Source organism: Excalfactoria chinensis, chromosome 4, assembly GCF_039878825.1.
Source record: "Excalfactoria chinensis isolate bCotChi1 chromosome 4, bCotChi1.hap2, whole genome shotgun sequence".
NCBI classification, from domain to species: Eukaryota; Metazoa; Chordata; class Aves; order Galliformes; family Phasianidae; genus Excalfactoria; species Excalfactoria chinensis.
This window is the reverse complement of record NC_092828.1, coordinates 18,617,125-18,630,542: the sequence shown is the minus strand read 5'-3', so window position 1 is coordinate 18,630,542 and position 13,418 is coordinate 18,617,125. Positions and strand designations below refer to the sequence as shown.

At 43.7% G+C, this 13,418-nt stretch overlaps 1 protein-coding gene across 8 annotated transcripts in view; it reads right to left on the bottom strand.

The window, feature by feature from the left end:
- PCDH7 (protocadherin 7) overlaps positions 1 to 11,468 on the bottom strand; it is a 257,102-nt gene extending 245,634 nt beyond the window's left edge. For all 8 annotated transcript variants that reach the window (XM_072334493.1, XM_072334496.1, XM_072334494.1 and 5 more), the window contains exon 1: positions 8,274 to 11,468. In XM_072334493.1, the coding sequence (XP_072190594.1) occupies positions 8,274 to 11,468 (3,195 nt within the window). The remainder of the gene's footprint in view (positions 1 to 8,273) is intronic.
- Positions 11,469 to 13,418: the final 1,950 nt, after the last annotated feature.

Genomic DNA, 13,418 nt, shown 5'->3' with positions numbered 1-13,418 from the left:
CAGAATACTACAAATTCTCCATTCATTCCTAAATTTCATTTTATAACATAGCACTGAACTCAGAAAAACAGCTGTACATTAAGTTATATCTCTGTGAAAGTATTGTCCTGGTAAAGGACATTTTTCCAAAGGATAAGCCTCTGAAAATAAATAATTCTGCTTCACATGGATTTGGTGTCCAAAGGAAGTAGGGGCCGCTTCTCCCATTTCACACTGCTCCAAGGCTGCACAGTCTTCACAGCTATACATGGAGAGACAGAATAAATTATGGTGGTCCCTCCATGCTCTTTTCAGTGCTACCACACAGAAAACATTTGGCACACTGTACAAAAGAAACATTCCCTTAGCATCCTAACCACAACCACAAGTCAAGAAACTACTTTTTAAGGAGCTTACATAGGGTTCTCCGTAATAATTCAAGTAACACATGAATTTTTACCCTGTCAAATAAGAAATGTATTGCTACTTACAATCTGGTACCATAAAGGAACTGGATCAACTAAGACAGCAAGATAAAATTCTCTCACAGAATGAAATCAGTACTTCTGCATACTTGTTCTGTGAAAGATTTTCAGCATGTCAGCTAGTACTAACCTTCTGTACCTCACCTCTTAAAACTGCAATGTTTTATTTCGAATTCTATATCAAGTAATTTGATAAACATCATTTTTCCTACAACTCCAGGAATGCAACATACAAAAATATATTTCTATCATTCAGTGACTATTTAGAACACAATATCTGTAACAAAAACTCAGCTGACAGAATGGATGTTTGTCTTTTAAAAATAAATCTCCTCTCATCAGTAGCTAATAATGTAAACTAAGTTTTGAAAGACAAATATAATTTTCTTGGTGCCATTTGTGAGTAAAACTTTAGTTTCACTAAAGTATTTAGAGTACTTCTGTATTCTTTTGGGGTTATGCTGCAACACTTTATGAGCTAATATAACAAAACAGCTGTGCTGGGTTGCCAGAATGAAAGGATTCTTGTATAGGTGTAAACAATAAATATACATATATATCTCCCTTAATATATCAGTCAGTTACAGACATGATGAGCATACTGGTTTAGTTCAAACTTCTAGAACTCAGAACATTTTCTCTCTAATCGTGCACAAAAAGAAAGTAGTAAAAGTAGAGTGGATTCTCCAGGTTGTTAATATATTTTAAATATTAAACTTATTGCTATTTTTTGGAAACAATCAAAGTTTGCTTTTAACTGTGATTTTACAACTCTTGCTTCTTGCTGAAGCAAGAGACAAATGAGCAAAGAATTCATGTGAAGCAGAGTTTATTGGACACTCACACATCACTTAGGAACTTATCCAATTGATGCTTTAGTGTAACTGCATTTTGAAATTTTGTCATCTGTTCATGACCTGCAATTTTCTCTCTACTTTCTTTAATGTTGGTGTTAAGTGTTTAAATCCTCCTTTGTCACTTATGTTGCTGCAAATCACATTTTAGATGCCCCAGCTAACCTTAGATACTTAGTTTCTCCGCTATTAACACAGCATTTTGTAATCCACAACAGAAAAGTAAGTGACCTCAGGAAGTCTTTGTTGCTTGGAGCATGTGGAAGACAGTAAGTCAACTGTGGCATACTGTGTGCATATTCTCCTCCTTCTCCTCTGAGATTTGTTTAAACAGAAGACAAAACTCAGACAGATTTGACATATAACTTTCTCTGTTATTCCGTTTTATTCACACCTTATATTCACAAATTACTTTTACTTACATTTAACTAATCTTTAAAACTTTCCAACTGTGCAGTAGTATAAATAATGTAAAATGTGAAAGAATACAGGGCACAGGTGATTATTTGTTTTTATTATTTACTAGAGATTTTGTAGGATAGATAGATAAGGCAAACTAGAACTGAATTCTGTGAGACCAACTGAAAAACAATAACTAAGATTATGTTTAGTACCACTATTTAAATGTTCTTCTTAGAGTGTTACGGGGCTTTGCAGAAGGCACTGCTTAAAACAATTTGAATTGCACAGTCCCTATTACCTTATCATCAAACTGCAGAGACAATAAACTTGACACACACCCATCTCAATGACAAAGTTTTCTTTTAGAACCTTGATTAAAAAAAAAAAATAATAATAAATGAAATAATGCAAACTTATACACAAGAATAATAAGAAAAGGCTTTCTTTTGATTCTGGATAGTAACTGTTGTTTTCTATTTTTTTGTTGTTTTAATTACTGATGAAAATGAATGTACAGTACAATCTAGCAAAGTCCAAAATCGGATAAAGAAAAGATAACAAATCTCCTTTTCTAGGAAAGAGAAAATACAGAAATAGCATCTCCTGAGCACATGGGATATAAACACCTAAAAATTCCACTAAAAATTGGATAAGAGTAAAAAATAAACTGCATTGAATACATTATATGCAGTCTAAGACTGAAAAGAAATCAAATTATTTTGTAGCTTTAAGAATTTATAAATAATTTTTGGAAACAGAATTGTTAAACCGACCAGAAAACCAATCTAAGAACTGTACTGAATTACTCATATGTCTATATCAGTGCTTCTGTAGTCAAAATCAACACATCTATAGAAAAAATAATAATAATAATAATAACAATTAAAAAAAAATCATTTGTTCCGTAATGAACAGGTGTTATTAAGATTATGTTTTCTGTTAAGTAATTAAACACTAACACAGAAAAGTTCTGCAAATATTCCACAAAGACTTCCACAAAGAGCTCACAGTGATTGTGAAAGATTTAGTTAATTAACTCAAAAGCATAATGCCAACTATTCTGGAAATGCGTTAATTCCCTACTATCATTTAAAGACAAAACCCATTAGGTAAGTTTTATACTTCAAAGTAGCCCAACAGATATCTATGTAAAAATCCAAATCTTTGACAGAAATATCCTTAAATGAAATTGTGCCTGAAGATTCAGGGCAGGTATTCCTCTGAAATACCCCAACTAATCAGAATCAAGGCAACTCAGTGTACATATAAAAGTAAATATATACACATACAGTGCTACAGTACAAAGACTGACACAGTGCAGGTCCAACCCTGGGTCCATGGGTTTGACACAGGTTCACATCTGCATGTACGATACCAGAGAAATGTTGGAGTTGAGAAATCAGATTCTATCTTTTTAAAAATATTTCTTTCTTCCCCATCTATAATAGTGCAGTTCGTTACTTATTCAAAGCATGATTCCTTCTTTACTCAGATCCTGTCCCTTTTGGCTCTGTACATCTCCTGGGAGTGCAGAATGATTCAGTGGTAACTTAGTCATTTGCACACTCTACAAGATTATTTTACTGAAGAGGGAAAAAAAAAAAAAAAAAAAAAAGGCTGCACTTATCAGTGGAACACTTTGTGTTAAATACAGATAATGAAAGCATCAACAATCCATCTATTTCATGTTTAATTAGCCCCTCTTTCAACATAATTTGTTACTGAAGGTCAAATATGGGTCACTCATAAAAACTGATTGTAAAATATTTAATATAATGCAAACTGAGAATAGAAGACTTAAATACATTTCTGGACACCTTGCTCTGAACAGTTTTAAAGTTAAACACCTTCTAAAAAAGCTACCAATGCAACTGTTTGTATTTGAAGAACAAGTTCTTAATTTATTTCTGCGGATTACCTAGTGTTTATTAAGGTAAAAGTAATTGAAAAGTTTTACTACTGAAAGCCGCTATGTGATTTTACATGGCAATCTTTTATCTAAGACTACGCATGCATGTGCCCGTCTGTACATTAAAAAACACACTTTCCTACCGTGTTAAGCAGATTGATCTCTTAATATATGAATTTTGGTTCCCAAAAAGGCTCTTGCTACATGTGCATGCTTATAAGGAAACTGACCGTTTTTTTTTAATAGATATAATTCAACTGCCTAATAACCAAATAGCCAAAATGCACCTGCAGTGCAACAGACTGGATAACATTTGGAAGATTATTAAACAGATTATCTAACTACATTACCAAAAAAAAATAAAATAAATAAATAAATATATATGTATATATATATTATTTTTTTTAATATGCTTTGCTTTCTTGTAAATTAAATTTTGGTGAAATGCTTGTAAATTTTCTCCCTAGTAATGGAACATCAAGTCACTTTTCTAACAACAGGACACGTGTTCAGCCTTGATTACTGTGTCAGCAAACTCTAATGTCCTAAACGTTTTTCCTCAGTAGTAGACTTCAAAAGAGAAAAGGCACAGGAACAATTCATTAAAAAATGTTAAAAAGAAAGGAATATACTCCAAGAAAAGTAATAATGCTGCTCAGAAATCCCTGTACTGTTTCTTCTAGTTCTACTGATAGCGAATTGCATCTCTTAAACAAAAATGTGTAAATAAAGTAAAAAGCACAGTCTTTCAAGTAATCAAAAAGCATTCTTCATTGAGTGGAACAAATAAAAGAAATTAAGAGTAAATGATGGAAAAAACAAAACAAAACAAAACAAAAAACACACATATAAACAGGCTGTAAAAGGCCTATTCTTCAAAAAGGGATCATTAGCATGCTAATCTCATAGTCATGAGAAATTTCAGTGAAATAAACCTGCTCACGTGCTATTAGTTTGATGTCAGTGAAACTGCAGAAAACAATATGCACTAAAATACACGTTTGTAAATAATTTGAGGAAATATACAGTTGTTTACAATTGTGAAGGAAGACTATAGAAAGATATTTAAGGATGCAATCCTCCAAATAACTGAGTGATTGCTGCTATGCACTGAGCTTTCTTTGCTGTCTTTGTTAGTACTTGACAGTACCCTGAGTGCTGACTGGCAATGTTCAGCACCAGGAGGGTCCAAATTTTACATCTACAATTCATAAAAAACATTTCCAATAGATGCATCCTGATACAGCAGAACACTCCTGTACAGGTTTAACTTTGGACAAATGATTAAGATCGATGGAACATTAAGGGATTTAAACACTAGCTTGCCAGATGTGTAAGAGCTTTGCAGAATAGGACAGAATTGCAAAGTGGGAGGCTAAAAGAATATCTCAGAGAATAACACTATGCAGAAAAGAACAAGGGCACATTTCAAAAAAACTTGCATTTGGACACCTTCTAGAAAACATCTAGAACATCTTCCAGAAAAGTGACAGTAAAAAGTCTATCAGATGCAAAATTTAACTTTAATCTTCATATAAAATACTTAAAGGAGGGGAGTTATAAATTGTTCTTAGCTTCCTTCTATTAAGTTGTTCTATAATGCATTTTATCAAACAAGATGTACTTGGGAACACATGCAAGATATGTAACACACTGCCTTATAAAGGAAGTGTCAAACGATAAGAATGAAAACAGCTTATATTCACTGGGGAACACCAATCAGTCACCTAAATTGAGACTTACTTTCCTCACAGTGATACTGTGAATATGTGGAAGTATCAATTACCTGTTCTAACTACATTAATGGAAAATGAGAATTGCTCTTATCTCTAGTTACTCTGAACAAATACATCTAGCCACATCGATTTATTTATTTTAAAACTCTATACATCCTCTAAAATCTCCCAAGAACAAAGGGAACTGCCAATAATTAAATAAAGGCAATCAGAGGCGTTTCACCTAATCTCCCTATTGTTGTCACATTACTATGCCATTGGCTCTATTTCATATGGACCACTGAACCATAAAACACTCCAATATACACCACATCATACCCATTTATCTGCAATTACTTCACATCAGTCTCTCAAGAACATGCCAAACAAGTATTTCACCTGGTTTGAGTGTTAAAACTGCCAGTGTGCTTTTTCCTGATAAACAGAGAAATACTCAATTATCAATGTTTGAGAAGTGAAAGATCTACATCTTATTAATGCAAATACCTCTTAATGTGCGCAAAAGCAAGAACAAAACTATATAAATGTCACTCAGTATCAAGCTGGTAAGTACACATATGAAACCATTAGCAGAAGTTTTATGCCTGAGGTTCTCTGCTTTAAATTCTTATTTGGAAACTTTCCTTAACTTTGAAGCACGCTTTGCAAACATACAAGTACTTTCCACATATTTAAAAATTGAAAAACAAGGCATTAGACCATCTGCTATAAACTATTCAGGTAAACTCACATTTACAGGCTACACATTTAGCACAGGAAACCTCACAAACACTGGGAAGCTAGCTCTATATCAAGCGTGGTAAGTAACGGAGCAACTCAGAATACATTCTTGCAGTTTGACTGCTGCAAATGGAAGTGTAATAAAGCCATTTTCTTCTACAAAGAAGAAATGTTATGAATCAGAAATATGTGCTTGCAAAGCAACAATAAACCAAATAATATTGTTGTTCAGATAAGGCTGTTAATCAAGCAAAATAGTAAGCTGCAATCCTTTACCACTGGTGAATTTAACATGCAAGTCATGCTTTCACACTGAAAATAAATTACACTTTTGACAGTTTTTAATTCATGTTTAGATGAATTGCAGCAGCAAGAGAGAAGTAGTATCTGATTAGCATTTGTTTCACTTCCACTTCACTGGTCCAGTGCTCACTAAAAAGGCATAACCTTCTTTGTGCTTAATAAGCCTTACTAGATGGAAGCTTAGGAACTTTTTCAGTACTTTGCATTTTATAAAGACTGTATTTTAAAACTGAAACTATAACATTTCCTTCATAGGTAATGAAATATATCACCCAGAAACTACCACATTAAATGTTCTTTAAAACATCTGTGTAACATACACAGAAATATTAGCAGAAAATACATCAGTCACACACTGTTGTTGATGTGAAAGATGGTGTGACTTCATTTCCTTTTACAATATTATAAATGTTTTTTTGCTGTTTTTTTGTTTGTTTGTTTGTTTTCCTGCACAGAATACAAGTACTGGTTACAGTGTAAAACTTCAATTGTAATAGTCTAACAGACGTTTCAAAGTATAAAAAATGTCATACTGTGCCATATTTGCATGTTAATAAGGTGGAAATAAAGCATTTTTGTCAAACTAATCAGACTGTTCCTGTTTCAGGCTTGGCTCTCTATTCACATGAATCAGCATTCATTTATCTCTAGATTCTTGTGTAGCATACGCTGGAGCTGAGAGGAAACACTTTGAATATTATCTTACATGGAAGGAGGCAAAGGGAATCACCCAGAGTTAAATATCTCATTTCACAATCCGTAAAAGTATGCCCAAAAAGAAAAATCATTTCTGTTCAGGCTACATATGTGTCTTATCAAATTAACAAAGCTTTAATTTAGGATCTCCTTTCCCCTATGCTAACTCTCTACTGCTGTGTAAAGCAGTTCCTGACATTACCAGTTTTACTCTGCTGGGGCCTCACTGCACCGACCTGCATGGCACAGTCGAGATCAGAGCTGGGCACTGAGGGCGCTGCTGAAGGAAGGCTCAGTGCGCTCAGATTGCTCTCGGGAAAGGCAGCCTCTCTGCTAGTCTGAGACGTGCAGAAGCTGGACTGGCAAATAAGGGCCCCTCGCTTTGAGTTAATGATTTTCATGTGATGTGCATTAAGGAAAAAAAAAAAAAAAAAAAAAAAAAAAAAAGCCAACAGCGAAGAAACTAAGAGGAACAGAAGCAGAAGCATGCTAAGGTCCGATTCTAAGCTCATTAACTTCTATGTGTATTCAGAGCAACTGCTGAACATCAGTAAAATCTCAGTGATTTCAGACCATTTATACGCTTTCTAGATTGTGAAAGAGCCGCGATCCTAATGAACGAGCTGATAATTACAGTCATTTGCGTTTCAGCGTGGCACATCACTCTCACTGACCCCCTAAAATGCGAAACTTTCCGTTTCCAGACGGAGCTCGCTGCCTCTCTGCGGCTGAAACCCTCCCCACCCCCAAGTGAGACCGCTGGGCTCCTCAGGACAACCCAGGTGATGCTCCTGCCCAGCTTCCCAGCAACGGGCCCTAGCGGGCTGCGGAAGCCGACAAAGGGTCATCCCAGGCTGCGCGCAGCTGGCCGTCCGAGTTAAGGGCCCACCCCACCCCCAGTCGAGCTGCGCTGCTCGGAGGCAGGGGGGGGGCTCCGCGCCCGGCACCTCCCAGGGGCGGTACCACAGAGCAAGTGTGGGCTCTGCAAAGTGGGATTTACAATGGAAATAGTACAAACAGCTGTCCCTGACCGTCCTTCCTGCCTGATGTATGCCCAGGTATGCTCCTGGCACCTGACTGAAGGGGTGATGCACCTGATGGTGGCAGGCATCACCACCCCTTACGCAATGTGTGTGCATGTCCATGTGCTTGCATGTGTGAGTGCCCGAGCATGAGGCATTGCCCTTACCTGCTTGCTGTACTTGCTGCCGGCCTGGCAGCTGTACTCGGAGCAGTGGTCCGAGCCGATGGAGATGTTGTCGCCAGCGCCCACGAAGGTGTTGGCCGGGGGCAGGTCCTGCACCGCCTGGTGCTTTTTGCCGGCAGTGGGGGACTGCGGGTGCAGCTGCACGGTGGGCAGTGGTGAGCTCGACTTATAATGCCGGGCTAGATCAGGGCTGCCCGGGCCACCATTGACTGAGCGGTAGCGGCCCATGCCTGGGCTGTCTGAGAGCTTCTCATTCACACTGTCATAGCGCTGCCCATTGGGCTTGGAGGCCTCAACAGTGACAATGCTGCTGTAGAGGGGCTGCTTGCCCTTTTTGCCTTTCTTGTCCTTCTTGGGTTTCTTGGCCTTGTCATGCTGCTGTGGGGTGAAAAAGTCCTCGTGGTCCTTCTTGCCAGCCTCATAGCCATGCTTGCCCTTGGAGCGGCAGTAGCGGGCCATGACCACCACCAGAATGAGAAGGATGACAGTCATGATGCCAGCCACCACACCAATGACAATGCTGAGGCGCTGCTTGCTCAGTTCATAGCTGGGATCGCCAGCGATGTCCTGGGCCAGGGGTGTGTGGAGGCTGCGTGCCACCTGGTTTTCCACCACAGTGGCATTGGACAAGCTCTCATTGACGAAGACGTGGAGCAGGGCAGTTGTTGACTGGGGTGGCTGGCCACTGTCATTCACTTGTACAACGAGGCGGTGCAGGCCGTAGTGCTTGGGGGCCAGCTTGCCCACCAGTGACACCACACCACTGGCTGGATCAATCTCAAAGAGCTTGAAGGGGTTTCCTCCAACAATGCTGTAGTTGAGGTCAGCATTGAGGCCAGTATCAGCATCAGTGGCCACCACTGTGGCCACTACAGTGCGCATGTTGCTGGAGGGTGGCAACACAGTGTAGGAGCTGTTGCTGGGGAAGGTGACTGTGGGCGCGTTATCATTCTCATCCATTACAAAGAGGGACACAGTAGCGGTGGCTGAGCGTGACGGCTCACCGCCATCCACCGCCTTCACTTTGAAGGTGTAGCTGGTCTGCTGCTCCCGGTCAAATGAGACTGTGGAGTAGATGGTTCCCGTGTCATTTTCAATGGAGAAGATGCCAGTCTCCTGGTCATGTTCACTGGGCTGTATAGAGAGGCTGAGCTCAGCATTGCGCCCCTTGTCAAAGTCCATCACAGTCACCATGCCCACAGGGCTGTTGGGCTGCAAGTTCTCCTTCACGTAGAAAGTAAACACATCCTGCATGAAGCGTGGCTCGTTATCATTCCGATCGGCCACCCGCACCACCACCATGGTGGAGCCCTGCAGTGATGGTACCCCCTTGTCTCGGGCCGTCACTTGGAACTCATAGGTGTCACGCTGCTCACGGTCCAGCACCACCTGCACAGATACATCCCCAGAGTCGGGATCAATGCTGAAGATGCCGCTCGGTGACTCTGAGGAGAGGGGCGAGGGCTCCAGGGAGTAGGTGAGCTCAGCATTCTTGCCGCTGTCCGCATCTGTGGCCACCACCGTGGCTACCCTCTCACCGGGCAGATTGTTCTCTGGAAAAGAGACCTCCAGCACGGCCTGGCCGAACACAGGAGGGTTGTCATTAGTGTCTGCGACCCGCACCAACAAGGAGTTGTTGCTGGACAAGCTGGGGCTGCCTGAGTCCACAGCTACAATCACTACATTGTAGTCGCGCACTGCCTCATAGTCCAGAGGGGCTGAGGTGTGGAGGAAGTACTTGCGCTTGTTCTGTGGCTCCCCTTCACCTTCACTGGCTGGCTTGAGCTGGAAGGGCACATCCCCCACCACGGTGCAGGTCACCACACCATTTTCACCTTGGTCTCGGTCTGACACCTGCACCAGAGCAATGGGGGTATCCACCAGCACATCCTCAGCCACGCTGGCTACTCCGTCTCGCAGTGGGATACGCCCAATCTTTCGAATGTCGATGGTGGGCACATTGTCATTCTCATCACGGATGTTCAGCACCACTGTGGCCTTATCTGTCTTAGGAGGCTGCCCACGGTCCCGAGCCATCACAGTGAAGCGCAGCTGGTTAACTTCCTCTCGATCAATGCGGTGCAGGACACTGAGCCAGCCTGAGGTCTCATCTAGCCGCAGCAGCCGCCTGACTGATTCAGTGGCTGCCCCAAAGACATACTCAATCTGCCCATTCACCCCCACGTCCAGGTCGGCAGCTCGCAGCTGCAGGATAGGGGTCCCGGGGCTGCTGTTCTCCGCCAGGTCGGCCTCGTAGACGCTCTTCTCGAAGCGGGGGCTGTTGTCGTTCACGTCGGTGATCAGCACCCTCAGGATGGCCTGCGAGGAACGCGCGGGCTCGCCGCCGTCGCGCACGCGCAGGCTCAGTTCGTAGGAGTCCCGCTGCTCCCGGTCTAGCGCCCCCTTGACGATCAGCTGCGGCTGCTTCTCCCCGTCCAGGGTGTCGGCTACCTGCAGCTCAAACACGCTGCTGCGGGCCTCCGCCTCCTGCCTCCGCTTGCTGCCGCCGGGATAGAGGGCGCTCTCCGGGCCGGCCGCCGCAGCACCGCCCCCGCCCCCGCCGCCGCCGCTGCCGCCGCCGCCCCCGCCGCGCCGTCCCCCGTCCCCGCTGGGTTCCTGCAGCAGCTCGTAGCGCTCGATGCCGTTGCGGCCGAAGTCCCTATCGGTGGCGGTGGGGAGCAAGTAGAGGGTCCCCACGGGCCGGTTCTCCTCCACGGTGAGCGTGAGGACGGGGGAAGGGAAAGTGGGGGTGTTGTCATTGATGTCCAGGATGATGACCCTGCCCTCGAAGAGGTCCACCCAGCTCTGCGAGGGGCCGATGACCGACACCTCGAAGTCCAGGAAGCACTCGTTCTCGTCGAAGATCATCTGGCACTGCGGCAGCTTCTCGCGGTCGATGCGCCGCTCCGTGGTGCTCAGCTCCCCGGTCATGTTATCGATCTTGAGGTAGTCAGAGCCTGATTCCAGGCTGAATGTCACCTCTCCGGAGCCCGTCACGATGCCCAGGTCGGCGGCCACGTTGCCGATGCGGATGTCGGCAGGTCCCTCCTCGGCCAGCCGGTACCTCAGCAGCTGCTTGGCCGCTGCCAGGCTGACCCGGAGCGGCGGAGGCAGGAGGAGCAAGAAGCAGCAGCAGCAGCAATGCACAAAGCCGAGAAGAGCCCGCATTTTCCTCATCTTCTCCCCGACCCACCCTCCCCCCTCCTCTCACTCCCCGATAAACTCCCTTGATGAGCCAACAGAGCGGCCGGGCGAGCAATTAAAGAATCCTTCTGCTCCCGGAAACTTAGCGCCTCATGGCTGGTGCAATCGGTGGGCAAAACCCCGCTGCTGCCTCCTCCGCTGCTCGCCCTGCCTCCCAGCTGCGATATACTTACAGTTCACGGGACAGTGTATTTTGCTTTTTAAAGATTCATCTCGGCAGATAGGATGGGATTTTCCTCCTCCTCCCCCTTCTCCTCCTCCTCCTGATTTTACTGTAATCACTTTGCAAGGTTTGCAATAAAAGCCGGAGCAGCACCGTGCGATCTGAAGCCCCCCAGGTCGTCTTCTTCGACACCGGAGTTAACTACAATTCACACTCTCTCTTCTCTCTCTCTCTCTCTCGCCCTCTCAGTCGTTCACGACAAACGCATTAGATTTATTCTCTCCCCTATCTGCACACACGGGAAAAAAAAATGTGATTTGCTTTATTCAACGGGCTCGTGTCCGGGAGAACTCCAAATCCTCTTAGCATGGGCAGTTCTTTAAAAATATTAATAATAATTTAAAAAGATAAAGAAAAAAAAAATAAAAATCCCAATAATGTCGGTAGCTGCACAATGGGTAGCAGAAGCACCCCGTGTATTACAGAGCAGTCCATGGAATATCCCCTTTGGTTGGCAGAAAAGCACCTAAATCCATCTTCAGAGATCGCCTACAATGTTCAGCTCTTTCTCCGGAGAGGATTTTTTTTTACCAACTCTGCGCAAGGTCATTAGTCACAAAGCAACGAGACAGAAACTGCAGAAGCCGTTTGCCCGGAATTTGCAAGGCTGTAGATCTGAGCACACACACACCACAGTCCCAAGTTTGTTTTCGGCATCCGCAGTTTGTGTGTGTGCCTTACCTGCATTTGCACTGCATGTGTTATAGCAATCTGGAGCTGCAGCACTGAGCGCGATTCACAAATGAGATTGCAGTCTCTCTCTCCCTCTCTCGCCTCTCTCTCTCTCGCCTCTTCCTTCCCGTCCCAATGCAGGTAACCAGAGCTGAACTCGATCCTTTCAGTTCAAAGGTTAGCGACAAAACTATGTGTCCAAAGGCGATTATTGGTCTCTCGTTAACATACCCGGAGCGGAACGAGATGTAACTGGATCCCCCACGTGAATTAACACAGATTCTGAATTACATCCATATAAGCTGAATAGCAAGGGGAGGGGAAGAGAGCCGCTACGCGAGTAAAAAACCACACGGAGTTCTATTTGCGAATAAAATGCAATCAGTCAGTTGTTTCCTGGGGTCTGCACCGCTACGGCGGGTGATATCTGCGATTGTGTATTCCCTCCTGTGCCTTTCAGAGGAGTGTGGCTCGGGCGCTTTCACGGCAGAGCAGCTTGTGCTTTAAAATGCTGAATGGCAACTGAGGAGCTTCCCACTCGGAAGGCAGGAAGGAAAAAAAAAAAAAAAAAAAAAAAAAAAAAAAAAAAAAAAAAGCTGTTAAACCGGCAACTTTGCCCAAAGTGGTGGGAGCTGCTGGAGTCTCTCTCGGCAGCTCTTCCCTGACGCTGCAGCACAGCCGCCTGCTCTACATGCACAGAGAGAGGGAGAGAGAGAGCGAGAGAGGAGGGAGGAGGAGGAGGGAGGAGGAGGACGAGCCAAGCGCTGCGCTCCACAAGCCCAGCCTTACCCTCTGCCTGCCGCGGTTGTGCTGTTCTGTGCTGCTTTGCGAGCGGGATAGCTCAGCCCTCAGAGTCAGTCTCGCTGCTGCTGCCGCCGGCTCCAACCCGGCATCTGGAGCGGTTCTATCCTACTCACTCCCTCCCCACCTCCGCCGTAGACTGTGAACCGAGCAACGATTTTTTAAGCAAATGTTTATTCGCCTTTCTTTCAGGCAGAGCTGCTGCACATTCGGGGCTCTGCGTTTTG